Source organism: Scyliorhinus canicula, chromosome 7 (genome assembly GCF_902713615.1).
Source record: "Scyliorhinus canicula chromosome 7, sScyCan1.1, whole genome shotgun sequence".
NCBI lineage: Eukaryota > Metazoa > Chordata > Chondrichthyes > Carcharhiniformes > Scyliorhinidae > Scyliorhinus > Scyliorhinus canicula.
The window spans coordinates 175805259-175822121 of record NC_052152.1 but is presented as its reverse complement, the minus strand read 5'-3'; the positions used below and the strand labels follow the sequence as shown (position 1 = coordinate 175822121).

At 47.8% G+C, this 16863-nt stretch overlaps 1 protein-coding gene across 1 annotated transcript in view; it reads left to right on the top strand.

Annotated features, from left to right (window-relative positions):
• Positions 1-5251: 5251 nt before the first annotated feature.
• The window catches only part of LOC119969571 (tyrosine-protein kinase SRK2-like), a 52635-nt gene continuing 41023 nt past the window's right edge, over positions 5252-16863 (top strand). The window contains exon 1 of the mRNA XM_038803353.1: positions 5252-5733. Coding sequence (XP_038659281.1) covers positions 5405-5733 — 329 coding nt within the window. The 5' untranslated portion in view covers positions 5252-5404. The remainder of the gene's footprint in view (positions 5734-16863) is intronic.

Here is a 16863-nt window from a genome sequence, read left to right as displayed (position 1 = left end):
ATTCAATAAGATTATGGCTGATCTGATCGTGATCAATTCCACATTCCCGCCTACCCAGATAGCCTTTGACTACCTAATTCATCAGGATTCTGTCTATTTCTGCCTTAAAAACGTGGCTGGCACTGATACTAGGTTAACATTTCTGCTTTGAATGAGAAAGCTTCAAGGGTTGTATCCTCATCCTAGTGCACATCAGGGAGTGATCTGCATCACAGTCAGTGCTGTGGTCGCTGCATATGTTGAGAATGCTGTTCAGAGAGTCACATTTGGTGAAGATCAGATCCAGTTGGTCCCTAATCTTGGATGTGTTCAGGACACCCGGTGACATGGTGTGTTCTGAAAGGAGCTGTTAGTTACACAAAAGTTCATGAGAGCAGCAACGCTCAAGTAGGCTGTGAGCGTTCTCATTTATTTTTCCCAGATCATAATGTCTGAAGAAGGAAGGACATGCCTCGTGGCCCATGCACACTCTCGCCTTGAAATCCTCCAATAGGTAAAGATGTTCTGACTTCGGGATTCTGTTGTTTGCAACATCAACCTCCTTGTAGAACTTGATTCTCTGTTGTGGATGCACACTATTGGAGCATAGACACACAGAGTTAACTGGCCCTATTTGTGTTGAGAGGTGGATGGAGGGAACACATTCTGCGCTATTTGTGGGGGTTCTATCATCAGGAGTAATAAGTTTCCTACAGCGAAACTACACCTTTCTCATGCATTTCCTCTGAACTTGGCAGATGGGCGGGCAATGTTTTTCTTTCAGTGATCCACTCTGGCAGAACCTGGTCTCTTGTAGGGAAGCTATGTCAGTGGTCAGTCTATCAAGTTTCATGCTCATCACAGCTGGCTTGTGCACATGTTACTGAACAGCTCCAAATCATCTGTCAGCCCCATGCACATGATTTTGGCATTGCATCCTACCGGGTGCAATGGATTCCATACAGTTGTTGAGCAGGAACTCTCATCTCCAAGCAACCATTGAAGCAAATGGACTGTGGCAAATCAGCAACTTACTAGTCAGGGGCTGCCCAACTTCAGGTGGGTGATGGCTGACCAGTAAACATTGGTCCAATCCACCAATTGGAGACAGCCCATAGCACCTGTCCTCTTTGCCAATTCAATTGAGATTATCAAACTGCACTTTCCCATGTTGTGCTCACACTCTGCAATGAACTGGACTATCCTCTGGGCAAAATTAATGGAGAGACTGGACTGCCCAAACTGTTACTCTCCCAGTCTCCTCGGTTGATGCCAAAGGAATGCAAAGCACATTTGGCACCAGCTTGGTGGCAGGAATTGCAAGAAAGGTGACATAATAGTTAGACTTTCAGTCGAGTCTAGAAATTTTAAAAATAAATCGAACTCCCGGTAATTAACTGAAAGAGCTATGCCATAAGATTTCACATTTTGAACAAAAATGTTTACTTAAACAAATCAAGCACCAGTAACAACACTATGGGCGCGATCTACCCGAATGGGGACAGAGTCCCGTAGCGCGAGATTAGCAGGGTGTTTCTCGGAGCGCTGAATAACACTCTGCTACTTCACCAGGTAGATCGAGGGCCTCAGCGGGAGACCTCCCTGATGAGTCCGCACTTAGCCCCGTTTACTGCACCAAGGCGCTCTGCTCGCCAGACCTTCTCAGTACAGCGAGAGACCGGAACGCCATTTTTAAATGGTGTCCTGATCTCTCAACACCCCAATGCAATGGCCAAATTCCCCCCCCCCCCCAATTCACTATAAGGGCCCCCCGCCGGCACCTTCCCACACCCACACAGGGCACAGCGGCTCGATTTTCACCATAAACAACTTGCCACCTTGGCTGTGCCAGCCTGGCACTCTGGCAGTGTCCCTGCCAGCTGAGAGTGCCACCTTGGCAGTGCCAGGCTGGCACCCAGGTGACATTTCCAAGTTGGTGATGTCAGGGTGCCAGGCTGGAGGTGCTAGGGTCCAACCTACCTTGAGGGCATGCACCTGGGGGCCTCCAATCCCCTCGGAGACCCCCACGAGTTCCGTTCTGTCGCGTCCCTATTTGTGGAGACAAAACGGTGTTCACCCGAGGTCTCCATGGCGAGGAAGTTATCCCACACCTTGGTTAGGTCTCGAGAACGCATATTAGAGTGAGACTAGCTGTCTCATTCTAAAATGCAGACTTGCCAGAAAGTGATCTCGCCCACAATGGGTGGGATTCACATCGCGACATCTCGCAAGATCGTGATAGATCCCGCATGGCGTGGCGAGCCGGGTAGATCCCAGAAGTGGAATCTCCTGGCATTTACTGGTTGCCTTGCTGCTTTTCGGGCACAATGTGACTGGTACATCCTGCCCTATATTTTGGAATAACTTATACTTTAAACACAAAAATCTCAATCTAACCACTGCGCTCCCATTGGGCAGCATGATGGCGTAATGGGTAGCACAGCTGCTTCACGGCGCCAAGGTCCCACGTTCGATCCCGGGTCGGGTCACTGTACGTGTGAAGTTTGCACATTCTCCCCCGTGTATGCATGGGTTTTGCCCCCACAACCCAAAGATCTGCACGGTAGGTGGATTGGCCACACTAAATTGCCCCTTAATTGGAAGAAATTAATTGGGTACTCTAAATTTATTTTTAAAAAGAAAATCTCAACACTACATAAACACTTCTACTTCCACCCAAGAGTTGCCTTGATACTCGAGAGGTTCATTCACTTCTCCTGAGAGCAATTCAAGGTCTGCTACAGCACGCAGGAATTTACTTTGGTTTTCGTTGGTGTTCTAGCTATTCAGGTACGAGATTTTTGGGGGGGGGTCCTTCCACTAGCATCAGGCTAGGAGAGCCCTCCAAACATCCTACAATTCTGAACTCTACAGCTCAAGCATGGGCTGAACTGTATTCTTGTTGAGTGACTTTAAATCAGAAAGCACCCTTAGCCCTGATAGCTCTTTGCTGCCGGTTCTAGCAGGTTTAAAGGATCAACTGCTGGCAGTCTCCTCTCTTCTGACTTCAAAGGCCTCCAAACTACCAACTGCTGTCTGTGTGAAAAATCGCAAAAATAAACCAAAAACAAACTGGTATCTCAATGCATAATCTATTACCATGGCAACGTGACACACCTGGGATGTTCCATACAGAAAGTTCAATTCATTGCATCCAATTCCCAAATCTTCCCTTTATTTTGGGAAACCAGAGGAATAATTTGATCCCCTTATTGGGACAGCTATAGACACCCGACCTCACATCAAGAGACCCAGAAAGATAGTTTAACTTCCAAGAGTCTCATTATATCCTTTGTAAGTAAACATGGGCCACACCTTTGATTTGTAATCATCCGAGGTTTGTCTGTCAGCCTCCCAAACCAAATGTTTTAATTTATTCTACAGTTTAAAAATGTCAATTTCCAAACTAAAGTTATGGTCCTAAAACATATGAATCATAAAATTAGATATTTGGTGGGCCTCTGAGTTATTCTGATTCTATGTGTCGTCACAAGGGGGCACAGCTGAGGACTTACCAATGGAGAGAGGTTGTCTACTGACAGAGAGAGATTTACACATCATAGAATCACTACAGTGCGGACAAAGATCATTCGGCCAATCGGGTCCGCATCGCCCACCCGCAAGAACACCCTACTTCGCCCGCTCCCCCACCGTATCCCCATAACTCAGTAACCCCACCTACCCTTTTGGACGCTGAGGGGCAATTTAGCGCGGCCAATCCACGTAACCTGCATATCTTTTGACTGTGGGAGGAAACCAGAGCACCTGGAAAAACGCATGCAGACACAGAGAGAAAGTGCAAACTCCATACAGACAGTGATCCAAGGCCAGAATTGAACTCGAGTCCCTGGTGCTGTTTGGCAGCAGTACTAACCACTGCGCCACCGTGCCACCACTTTTGACTCTCTTTTTTGCGTTGTTGCTCGCCAGCAATGTGGGCTGAAAAGAGGCAAACTAGCACAGAAAAGCAGAAAGTGTGCTAACTCTCTTCATCCATACGCCAGCCCTATCTGATTAACGGATCTTGCACAACAAACTCTGATAATGACCCAATTATCTGTTTTTATGATGCTGTTTGAGTGATAAATATTGGCAGGCCATTGCAGCTAACACCCTTATTTTCTTTTGAAATAGTGGCATGCACATCCAGCAGTCAGACAGATGATGCCTGGCTTTAACATCTGATCTGAAAAGCATCACCTCTGATAGTGTCGCATTCCCTCAGCTCTGTGCTAGAGTTTCAGCCTTGATTGTTATGGTTCAGTCTCTGGAGTGAGACTTGAGCCCAGTCAAGATGTACCAATGTGTTTCCAATTACCAGAGCTGGATGAATCAGAAAGGCACCATTTAGAATGATGATGCTGGGGGCGGAGTAGGACTAGCTGCCAAATGTCAGGTAAGATTGGTGGGACCGTGGGGGGCAGAGGGGCAAAGGTTGGAGTGTTGAGACGCATTTCCTTTCCTGTGTCAATAAACCTACACCCCGCAGTGAATGGCTGCAGAAATGTTTATTGAAATTACTGTCTGATTTGCCTCAGTACAGGGGAGGTACTGGACTAATAAGCCAATGTAATACTCTGGGGACCCAGGTTCAAATCCCACCATGACAGATGATGAAATTTGAATTCATTGAAAGTCTGGAATTAAAAGTCTAATGATGACCATGAAACATTGCCGGGGGGAAAAAGCAATATTGTTCACCTGTGTCCCTTTTGGGGGAAGAAAATCTGCCGTCCTTACATAATAATAATAATCACTTAGTGTCACAAGTAGGCTTCAGTGAAGTTACTGTGAAAAGCCCCTAGTCGCCACATGCCAGCACCTGTTTGGGGAGGCGGGTACAGGAATTGAACCCGCGCTGCTGGCATTGTTCTGCATTACAAGCCAGCTATTTAGCCCATTGTGCTAAACCAGCCTGGTCTAACCACAGATTCACAGCAATGTGATTGACTCAGAGATGCACTAAGGCACGCTCTTGCCCATTTCCAGCGCTGGTTATTCCAGGAAGAGGTCCATGCCAATGGGGTTTATAGCTTGAGGGACAAGCACAGCTGACCAGGGGTCTCCCATGCTCTTACCAACCAGCCACTGGCTCAACTCATTAGCCATGGGCAATAAACCATAAGACACCTTAAATTACAGCAAGATATGCAATCCCCTGTTCTGTGTTCTATTTCGGCTTCACACCAATTGGATTTAGACTCCGGATTATAGGTGGTTTCCGTATTGCCACAAAGAAGGGACATGAGCCCGACAACGAGGCGTGGTTTAACCGGCACAGTCTTATTTTGCACAAAACTCACTCATCGATGAAAAGTAAGAAGGAAGTAAAATGGAAAAGTACTGAAAGTTGACACGTTGGGAATGTAACAAGTAAGTGAGGTGTGGGGGAGAAGCTGTGATTGTCACCTCCAGCTCAGTCCTCATGGCCGGGACCTTGTGCAGGATTTGCCCGTGTTTGGGGAGGAACTCCGAGGGCGAGAGAGCGAAGGATTTACCCCGGCCCCGAAGCTCGCAGGTCGCCGAACCCCAGGAGAGGCGGCCAGCCCTGTACACGGCGCTGTATGATTTCAGCGCCCGCGCCCGGGAGGAATTGTCTTTTCGAGCTGGGGATCAATTTGAAATCCTTAACGAAGACCATCGTTCTTCAGGAGCTTGGTGGTTCGCCAGGAAACTCACCCGTTCCAGTGGCGAGTGCACGGGATATATTCCTCATAATTATGTTGCTAAGAAAGAAAGTTTAGCCGCAGAACTGTAAGTGATTTCAAATATTTTTCATAGGTTTTAACTTGTCGTTAAGATTGTTGTGGAGGCATTGAAAACAAAGGTGGTGTTCGTGGCTGAAATAAAAAGAGAGAATGCTGACTTCTTCAGAGCTAAGACCCTTGACTCTCTTCCTCTCCACAGATGCTGCCAGATTTGGGTTGTCCCAGCATTTTCTGTTTTTATTTCAGATTTCCAGCATCCCCCCCACTATTTGTTTTGATGTCTCTGATGGTTTTCTGTCTGGTTCATTGCTCCCTGTAACAGAGCAAGTGTGGAGGTATATTTACAGGATGTGGGCGTCCCTGGCCAGGCCAGCGTTTATTCCCTCTCCCTAATTGCCCTTGAGAAGGGCAAGCTGCCTTCTTGAGCCACTGCAGTCCATGAAATGCTGTTGGGGAGGATTCTGACCCAGCAACAGTGAAGGAACGGTGGTATATTGCTAATTCAGGGGGACTTATACTGGTGGCTGTGATGTTCTTTGTGTTTCTTATACTCAGGATAGATGTTGAAGTATTCCCAAAGGCCACACAAGCTACGTTCAATAACAAAGCTAACATTTATTAAACTACTTAATATACAGCTGGACCACTTACTGCTATAGCAAGCAATAATCTATTAAACTACAATCTACACTATACTAATACTTGTCTCATGCACTCGGTCTTAAACTGTACTCTCCTCTCTCCTACACTGTTTCCCTCTCTCCTACACTCTCCCAGAAGCCTGAGAGTCAGTCCTTTTATAGGTCTGTTCCCAGCACTATCTGGTGGTCAATTGTGATATTACATTAACCCGTTATATACTATGATGTGTAGATGATAGGTTATTATTTATCATAAGTTCAAATGATTAGGTTGTTTGTTTATCCTCTTGGACCTTCTTAATACACTCGAGGTGTCATTAGAATTGTCCTTTGTTCATTCTTTCTTTTTCACAACAATTCAATATTGCAAAATATGGAGTTTGGTTGTGTTAGAGTTGGTTCTGGAACAGGGGCCCCACGGTAGCATGGTGGTTAGCATCAATGCTTCACAGCTCCAGGGTCCCAGGTTCGATTCCCGGCTGGGTCACTGTCTGTGTGGAGTCTGCACGTCCTCCCCGTGTGTGCGTGGGTTTCCTCCGGGTGCTCCGGTTTCCTCCCACAGTCCAAAGATGTGCGGGTTAGGTGGATTGGCCATGCTAAATTGCCCGTAGTGTAAGGTTAATGGGGGGATTGTTGGGTTACGGGTATACGGGTTACGTGAGTTTGAGTGGGGTGATCATTGCTCGGCACAACATCGAGGGCCGAAGGGCTTGTTCTGTGCTGTACTGTTCTATGTTCTATGGGGCGGGATTCTCCGACTGCCCACCGGGTCAGAGAATCGCCGGAGGGGGGCGGCATGAATCCCGGCCCGACGCTGGCTGCCGAATTCTCCGGCGCCGGAGTTTTGGCGGGAACGGGAATCGCACGGCGCCGGTCGGCGGCCCCTGGCAGCAACGCCGCCCCCCCCCCCCGGCGATTCTCCGCCCCGAGATGGGCCGAGCGGCCGCCCGCTTTCGGCCGGTCCTGCTAGCATAAATCAAACCAGGTCCGTACCGGCGGGACCTAGCTCTGTGGGCGGCCTGCAGAGTCTTCTTGGGGGGGGGGGGGGGGTCCCCATGGTGGCCTGGCCCATGATCGGGGCCCACCAATCCGCGGGTTGGTCATGGGGCCACTCTTTCCTTCTGCACTGGCTGCTGTCAGCCTCCGCCATGGCCGGCGTGGAGAAGAACCCCCTTGCGCATGCGCTGGGCTGACACCTGCACACGCTTGCGCTCCCGCGCATGCACCAACTTGCGCACCCGCGCATGCATCAACTCGCGCCGGCCAATGGAGGCCATTCAGTGGCGGTTGGCGCGGCGCCAAGCCCTTCCGCGCCAGCTGGCACAGCGCCAACCCCGCCGGCCTAGCCCCTAAAGGTGCGGAGAATTCTGCACCTTCCAGGCAGCCCAACGCCAGAGTGGTTCATGCCAGTCCTTGGCGCCGGTACGGCCGGGTAGAGGAGAATCTCGCCCATTAATTTAATTGGTAATCATAGAAGTTACAGTGCAGCAGGAGGCCATTTGACCCATTGAGTCTGCACCGGCTCTTGGAAAGAGCACCCCACCAAAGCCCACACCTCCACCTTATCCCCATGACCCCAGAACCCAGTAACCCCACTCAACACTAAGGGTTATTTTGGACACTAAGGGCAATTTAGCATGGCCAATCCACCTAACCTGCACATCTTTGGACTGTGGGAGGAAACCAGAACACCCGGAGGAAACCCACGCACACATGGGGAGAACGTACAGACTCCGCACAGACAGTAACCCAGCTGGGAATCGAACCTGGGACCCTGAAGCTGTGAAGCAATTGTGCTAACCACTGTGCTACCGTACTGCCCACGATAAAGTTGCCATAGTCCCAGATGACCATAGGCTGCTTTCCCCTTTGAGAGGGGGAGCTGACTGATGGTAATTTAACCTGAGGATTACCACACCTCAGGCGAGGGGTGAGGTTGAGAAGGCGGGGCCTCCATGAATAACCTCAGCAACTCCGGGAATTGAACCCACGCTGTTGGCCCTTGCTCTGCATCGCAAACTAGCTGTCCAGCCAACTGAGCTAAGCTTATTAATTCCTGCAATACATCACTCCAGATTTGGTTTGTACGACATATGAGCCTGGTACAACTTCACTGCTGAAAGGTGACAGAATTGTCATACCATCCTGCCTCCGAAGACGTATCCTAGCAAGGATACATGAAGGCATCAAGGAATAGAGAAATACAAAAGACGTGCAGTTTCCGACCAACCACCATTTGGATTTTGTATCCTTATGATTTCACTTTGGTTAAGTGGATGTAGTTCATTTGCATGTCTATCGCAGTAGGAACTTTGTTTGCTTTTTTGTTGTCACATTTTATCATGTTCCATCTGTTCATCCAGATTCTGAACGGTTCTGCCTGGTAACGGAGTACGTAGCTCCCTTCCCATCAACATCTGGGCAGCCAACAAACCTGATGCCAATGGAGTAGCTCTGTAGCTTAACAGTGCTAAAGAAAAATCCTTTTGATCATCATGCACCTTTTGAACAGTTTCTTTATTCTAACACTTTTCTCAGCTTTCCCATTTGACTGTGGGTATCACAGACTTGATGTGGTTTGTTGGAAGTTGTAGCATTTGGCAAACGACAGCCATTCCCAACCACTAAAACAGGGACCATTATCGGTCATGATTTTTTGGAGTATGCCATGACGTGCCATGACGTGCGAATACAGACTTTGCAGTTCTTATAAATGATTGAGCAGTCAAATCTGTTAGCGTTATCACTTCTAGATAATTGGAATAGTAATCTATGATTATCAGGTAATCATTTCCTCAAAATTAGAATAAGTCCATCCCAACCTTTAACCATGGGTTAGTGATAAGTTCACTCGATGCAAATGTTTCTTTGCACTGGGATAGTTGATGCGTTTGGCAGGCACTACAACCTTGAACATAGTTGTCAACATCTTTATTGTTGCCTGGCCAATAGACTGATAGCCTAGCACGTCTTTTGTATTTCTCTATTTGTTGATGCCTTCATGTATCCTTGCTAGGATACGTCTTCGGAGGCAGGATGGTATGACAATTCTGTCACCTTTCAGCAAAAAAAACCATTGACAACGGTCAGGTCACCCTTGACACTTCTAAAACTGTTGCAGCAACCATTGAGCCACCCTTCCATCAGATGTTTTATCACATGCTGAAGGATTGCATCTTTTGCTGTCTCTTCTCGAATTAAGCTTAGTTGTGCATCAGACACCAGTAACCTGTCTGCTAGGAATGTGTTGGCAGTATGAATTATTTGCATCAAATTTAATTGTCTGCATGCATCCACACCTATTAATGATGATTTTGTAGATTCAACTATCTCAAACTCTAATGGTGTACACATGTCACAGTTCTTTGTGCAGCATGAACCTCACTGTAAACATTTGGACTTTTTAATCTTTGGAAACCTATTTACTACTTTCAGATCCACATCTGTTATCAAGTTTGCATGCACACCTGTATCAACCTTAAATACAAGATCTGAATCATTAACGTTCATTCTAACAGTCCAATTTCTGTTTAGATCTGTTAGTTGAAGTATTTTCTTTTCATCAGAGTCCAATTTATCTACCCTTGTAATCACATCAACCATGAAAGTGTCTTGCAGAGTATATTTAGATGATTTTGGATTTGAGGTGAAACATTTTTATTCATCACCTTGTTTTTAACACTCTACTTTCTTATATATGAAGAATGATATTTTTTAGTGTTTCGCTGATGCCCAACGATATTGGGAGGCAAAATGATTTAGTTTACCGCATTACGAGCATTTTTTTCCTTTTGCAGGACAATTATTTCTAAAATGGGCATTTCCACAGCGCGTACACGTCATCATGCGGCTTGCGTCGTGTTCAAAATGGCCGCCTTCAGTGGCATGCTGTCTTCACAATTGTGTCACTGGAGTTAATGGCGTCAGCCAGGTTTCCCAAATTCATGCCCTTTTCCTGAGCCCTAAACTCTGCATATTGAATTGTGGCTTGTTCGCCAGCCTTGCAGAGATTAATTGCTTCAGCTAAAGGCAAAATTGGTTATCGAAGTAAACGCTCACGCAACCGCTCATCATATACACCAAAACTGATATGATTACGAATTAGTGAATCTGTTACGGACAAAAAATTACAAGACTAAGCTCTGAGTCTGAGATGAGTATCAAATGAATCAATTGATTCTCCTTGTTGTTGCAGCCTTTTTTAAAAACATGTAGCGCACATAAGTTTCATTCACTTACAATGAATGTTGAAACTGTGGGTCACATTTGAAGGCCAGGAGTATTATTTCAAAATGCCAGACGAGGCCAATGACTTTATAAGAGACAATAAACTGGCGGAGAACAGAGTTGATGTGAGATGGAGGAGTTATATCTGCAAAGGTTTGATGCTATGGCTATTGTGTGATGCTGGAGGGTAGGGGTTCCTTCTTTTTCATTGGGGTATTATAACTTTGTAAGGGGGTAATCACGCTGCCCCACCCCCCCTTGCTGTTTGTAGGTTGTTTTCTTTTTAGAGGGGGTGATTTGCGATTTCGGGTCTTCTTTATCGGTAAGGGGTGTGTATGGTGGGGCCCGCTGGGTAGGGTTGCCAGTTGAGGGGCATTCAGGTGCGGAAGGGGGCTGTTTGCACAGGTTAGGGAGGGACTGGTGAGGGAAGGAGCAGAGAGGTGTGTAGTGGGGATCGTAAAACGGGAGCTGCCACGCTGCCAGGTAATGCTGGTGAATGAAGGACAGGTGGGGGAGGAGGCCGCAAGAAGTGGCCAGGCTCGGGGGGGGGGGGGGGGGGGGGGGGGCACCGCGACATGGCAGAGTTGGAGACTGAGCGTGGTTATGGGTGGAAAGGGGGGCCATCTTGGATTGGCCAGGTTTAGGGTGACTTTCTCCAATTGGAAAAGACTAAATTTGAGTTGAGGATATCAGCGGAGGGCTCTGACGGAGGGCTGTTCGTGACAATGTTTGAGGAACTGTTTGTCATGGGGTGGGGGGGGGGGTAAAAGAGGGAAAATTGTACAAACTGCGGACTAGGAGTTTGTGTGTTTTTGTATATGTTGCTATTTTTTATACGTTTGGAGTGTTTGGAATTTATACATTTTTAATATTCCCAAGTCAGGATGGTGAGTGGCCTGGAGGAGAACTTGCAGTGGTGCTCTATCCTGAATTTGTTTGGCAGAGCGACTATGTATTGGTTTAGTTGAGGTTTTGGATTTTAATCCACTTTACCTCTGGATTATTGAGGTTAGTGATATTGGTCCTGTGGTTAATAGTGAAGAGAAAACTGTTGGCTAGAGGATGGACTGAAGAAGTGGACCAACAAATGGCAAATGGAATTTTAAGACATTTTTTATTAGTTTTATAATTTTTACAAATAATGCAACAAACTTTCAAAAACAAACTGGTACAGTACAGAACAACATGAAAAGACAGGAGAATCTCAGAATGGCACAGCAGTTCAACTAGTGAATGGTGGGGGCGGGGAGAGGATAAAGCTATGACAGAACATGATGCACATCTTTATGCATAGTGAATTAAAGACTACATGGCTTATGAAAATCCTTGTAGGAGTAGGTCAGGCACAGCGGAGGCTATAAATTTGAGATGTGGTCCCATACTTTTCGGAATGTATCTGATTTAGAATGCAGTACAGACGTTTGGAACTCCATAGGGGCACATTCCATAATTATTTGATGCCAATTTTGAATCGAAGGATACTTGTTCTGTCACTAATCCAGGAGTAGAGGGTATTTTTCCATGTTGCAAAAGTTAAGATATTATACAATCTTTTTTCATTAACGTCAATAATTCTCCTATCCGGGAGCCCCAGAATTAGGAGTAAAGGATCAAATTTTAAGGCCGTGCCGGTCATCTTATCCAGCTCTTTCACTCCACCAGACCAATAGGTTTGAATTTTGACACAGGACCAGATGCAGTGTATATAGTCACCCTTGATTACCTGCCACTTTAGGCACATCGAGTATATAACAGGATCAAACCTGTGTCTCGAGCTTGGCGTGATATGCAGACAGTGCAATATTTTGAATTGAGCCTTCATTCTATCATCGAATTTTAATGGCATATTCCCACATACTACCCCAAGTCTCTTCATTATTGATTGCCAAGTTTCTTTCCCAAGACCGCAGGGTTTCCAATATACTCATTCAGATCCAGAACACAAAAGGGCAGCACGGTAGCATGGTGGGGGCAGCACGGTAGCATGGTTGGGCAGCACGGTAGCATGGTGGTTAGCATAAATGCTTCACAGCTCCAGGGTCCCAGGTTCGATTCCCGGCTGGGTCACTGTCTGTGTGGAGTCTGCACGTCCTCCCCGTGTGTGCGTGGGTTTCCTCCGGGTGCTCCGGTTTCCTCCCACAGTCCAAAGATGTGCGGGTTAGGTGGATTGGCCATGCTAAATTGCCCGTAGTGTCCTAAAAAGTAAGGTTAAGGGGGGGGGGGGGTTGTTGGGGTACGGGTATAGGGTGGATACGTGGGTTTGAGTAGGGAGATCATTGCTCGGCACAACATTGAGGGCCGAAGGGCCTGTTCTGTGCTGTACTGTTCTATTCTATTCTATTCTAAAAGTGTCATCAAATTTGTTAATTAACTGTCAAGGTTCTGCAGAAGTCAGGATTTCTTCCACCAGAGATTGAAGCGCCAAGGTGCCTTGTTGTCTTATTATGGATAAAGTCGCTAAGTTGCAGATATTTTAAAGTTGACGTTCTCAAAATTGTTGGCATAACTGCTCAAAAGACGACAAGGAGATCTCTCTTTCTCTCCTCTCCTCTCTTCTCCTCGCTTCTCCTCTCGATCTCCCTTCTAATTGATGGACCATCCTCCACAAGTTGGTAATTATAGGATTCTCACACTTAGCAGATGCAGTCCTTGTACAACAACAGGGCCTGTAAATGATACACCGACTGACCTGCATAAATATCGAACCAAATGGAACAGGGGTTCTCTCTGACAAATCCCTTATAAACCTAAAATGAGAAGCCAATTGGTATATTTTAATGTCCGACACCCCGAATCCTCACTTGGAACCTGAGAACTGCAACTTAGTCAACTTCAAGTGAGGTTATATTTTCTCCATGTAAACAAACCAATCTCCTTTTAAGGGTTACAGCAACCAAAGTAACATAGTCATCTTTATCAATGCGATCCTACCCAGCCACAATATCAGCGGGGAGAATCAGTGCGTCAGGTGAAACCTAATAGGCCCAACCAACCGGTGGAAACTAACACCATACAGTTGTTTGAAGAAGGTGATAATTACAACACTCCGATAAGTAAATCCCAAAGGGGACCGCCTAAATGGAAAATTAGCAAAGGGGGGTGGATTTCCTCTCAGCCCATGCACTGGCATAGCCTTAGGGTGGAATTCTCCGCTCCCGAGAAAAATCGGGAGGGCCGTCGTGAACTCGGCTGAGTTTCACGACGGCCTCGAAGGCCACTCCTCACCCCCTATTCTCCCCTCCCGGCGGGGCTAGGCGCGGCGCTCCGTAAATCTCGGCCACGTGGGCGTCGCGCCGAGAATGACGCAGCCGGCGCGCCTGATGACGTCAGCCGCGCATGCGCAGGTTGGCTGGCTCCAACCCATGCATGCGCGGCTGACGCACAACGCTGACAGCTTGAACCCGCGCATGCGCGGTGGCCGTCTATCCCCGGAGCGACGGAGGGGACATAGAGCGTCCGATTGGGACGCCAGCCCGACGATCGGTGGGCACCGATCGCGGGCCTGTCCCCTTCCGAGCACAGTCATGGTGCTCAGAGCCCTGTACTCCCCCACAATCCCCAAATGGGCATATCTCGCCGTTTCCATGACGGCAGCGACCAGGTCTGGTTGCCGCCGTCGGGAAACGGTCGCGAACGGCAGGGCGCTCGGCCCATCTGGGTCGGAGAATCGCCATTCGCCGTGAAAAACGGCAAGCGGCAATTCTTCCGAGCGGGGGCGGGAAGAATCGCGGGGGGCGCCAGGGGGGCGTGAATTTTGTCGGGGGGCCCTCCCGCGATTCTCCCACACTGCGTGGGGAGCGGAGAATCACGCCCACAGACTTTATAAAATTGATTTTGTAAGACGTGCTGTTAGGTGAATTGGGCATTCTGAATTCTCCCTCTGTGTACCTGAACAGACGCGGCGACTAGGGTATTTTCACAGTAACTTTATTGCAGTGTTAATGTGAGCCTAGTTGTGACAATAATAAAGATAATAAAGATTATTATTATTAAATCGATAATGGCAGGAACCGAGACGTCCGTCTTGAGTACAAACAGCAGCACATTGTCCCCATAAAGCGCGATCTTATGCTGCTTCCTTCTATGTAGCCCAAAAATCAACGGTTTTGTCTAATTGCCTTTGCAGAGGAATCTATAACTAATGTTATCAATAAAGGGGATAAGGGAAACCCTTGCCAAGTCTTTCACTGGAGGGTAAAATTCTCAAATCTATAACCATTCATAAGCTCTGCTGCCAGAGGAGTCTGATCCAGTTCCTGTATCTACTTAACATATTCCCCTCCCAACCCAAACCTCTGCAAAAACAAATAATTCCATTTCACCTGATCAAAAGCTTTCTCTGCATCCAAGGAAATCAGTAACCCATCTAAGGCCAGAATAGTATTCAGTAACCCTCAAACATTGTTGCAAGAATTCTGGCCATTTAATTTTTTAAATTATATTTTATTCCACGCACAAGCAATGATGCAAACAATCCACAAACAAATATCAAGTTTCAAACGGTTTGTCATTTTTCCCTTTTTCTCCCCTGAACTACTCCAACATCCTCACCCTTCCCAGTGGCGGCAAACAGATTCTCAAATAGAGACAGAAAGAGCCTCCATCAGCACATCCCTCTCTTTCCCCTTCCCCCCCCTCGCCTACTACCTAACTGCTTTACGTCCCCCTCTGGCTACCCATCGCAGGCCCCTCCCCGACGCTGCTTCTGTTAACTAGCATCTACTGATAGCATAGCCACTCCCACCTGGAGATCTACACAAAGGACCCTGCCCAAACCACCCCTCTCCCACCCTGTTCCTCCCACCTTCATTCTTCAAAAAGCTCCTACCGAGACCCCCCCCCCACCTGATCCACTCCAGCCCATCGTTCCAGCTGGAGAAAGAAACCCAAAACTCGGAACCATTCCCATATCAACTAAAACGTCAACTAAAACAAAAGCAAGACCAATATGCGCAAAAACAACATAACACCGACAAAACGTGTATTTACAGATCGAGCCAAAATCAAGGGCGGAATTCTCCGTAGCCTGACGCCAAAATTAGGATCAGCGATCAGGGCAGAATGGCTTCCGACGCCGGAATCGGGGAAGTGCCAATTTGAAGCCGGTTGGCGATGCTCCACCCCCTCCAAACCGGCTTCATCAGGATGCACGCTGCGTGCAGTCGCAATGACATTGGCGAGCCATCAGCAGGCCCACCTGCGATGCTCCATCCCGATGGGCCCAGTTCCCGATGGCACAGGCCAAATGTGGTCCCAGCGGTCAGGAACCTGGCATGCCGGCAACGAACAGTGTCCAGTACCGCCACACGCGTGCTGTTGGTCGGGGCACTTCTGCTATGGCTGGGGGGAGTGGTGGGGGTGGGCTGTGGGGTCGAGGTGGGCAGGTGCACGGCCGGCATCATGTTTCCTGGCGCAACCGGTGGTGGCGTAGGCATGCACGGCTGCAGCTTGTGAGCCCGGCGCATGCGTGGCTTGGGACCCAGCGATTCTCCACGCGATCCGCGGGTGCACCAAGCTGCGCCGGTGCTAGCCCCTCACCGGTACCGGAATCAGTGAGGGATTCGTGCTGATTACCCCGTCGTGGAGCACCACGGATTCTCCATTGGTGCTGGCACTTACCACAGAAACGGAGAATCAATCCAGTCCAAAGAATTTCCCACCATTAGCCCTCTCCAAACCCATGTTCCTTGACAAAGTAATTTGCTTCCTTTGGCGTCGTAAAATAATGTTCTTTGCCTTTGAAAGTCATCCAGAGTTTGGCTCCAAAAGAGCGCTGTCTTGGCCTTGTAGAGAAAGGAGCATTTAAGACCGAAACTGGGAGACTGTGGGGAGCTTAAGGGAAGGAAAGAAGCACTCCAATAAGTGGCACTACATCCCCAGACAAGCCTGCCTTGTATAATGACCAGGGGATATAGATTTAAGGTAAGGAGCAGGAGGATGTTTAGAAGGGATGTGAGGAACTTCCACCCAGAGTGTTGTAGGAGTCTGTGGGACATTGTCTTAAAGGGTGGTGGAGTTAGAGACCCCCATAACATCTAAGAAACATTTAGAGGCACACTTGCAATTCCAAAGCATACAAGATTATGGGCCAAGTGCTGGAAAATGGGATTAGAATAGTTAGGTGGTTGTTTTCATCTGGTGCAGGTGGGATGGGCCGAAGGGTCTTTTCTGTGTTCAGATCTCTCTGACTGCATGACTCCATAACTCAGCAGAAAAGCTCCTAATGCCTTGTTAATATCCTCTGTTTTAATCAATCTATTTCCTTTAGAATCTAGCACTGAGGGGACAGCCCGAGAAGCTTCCTCTTC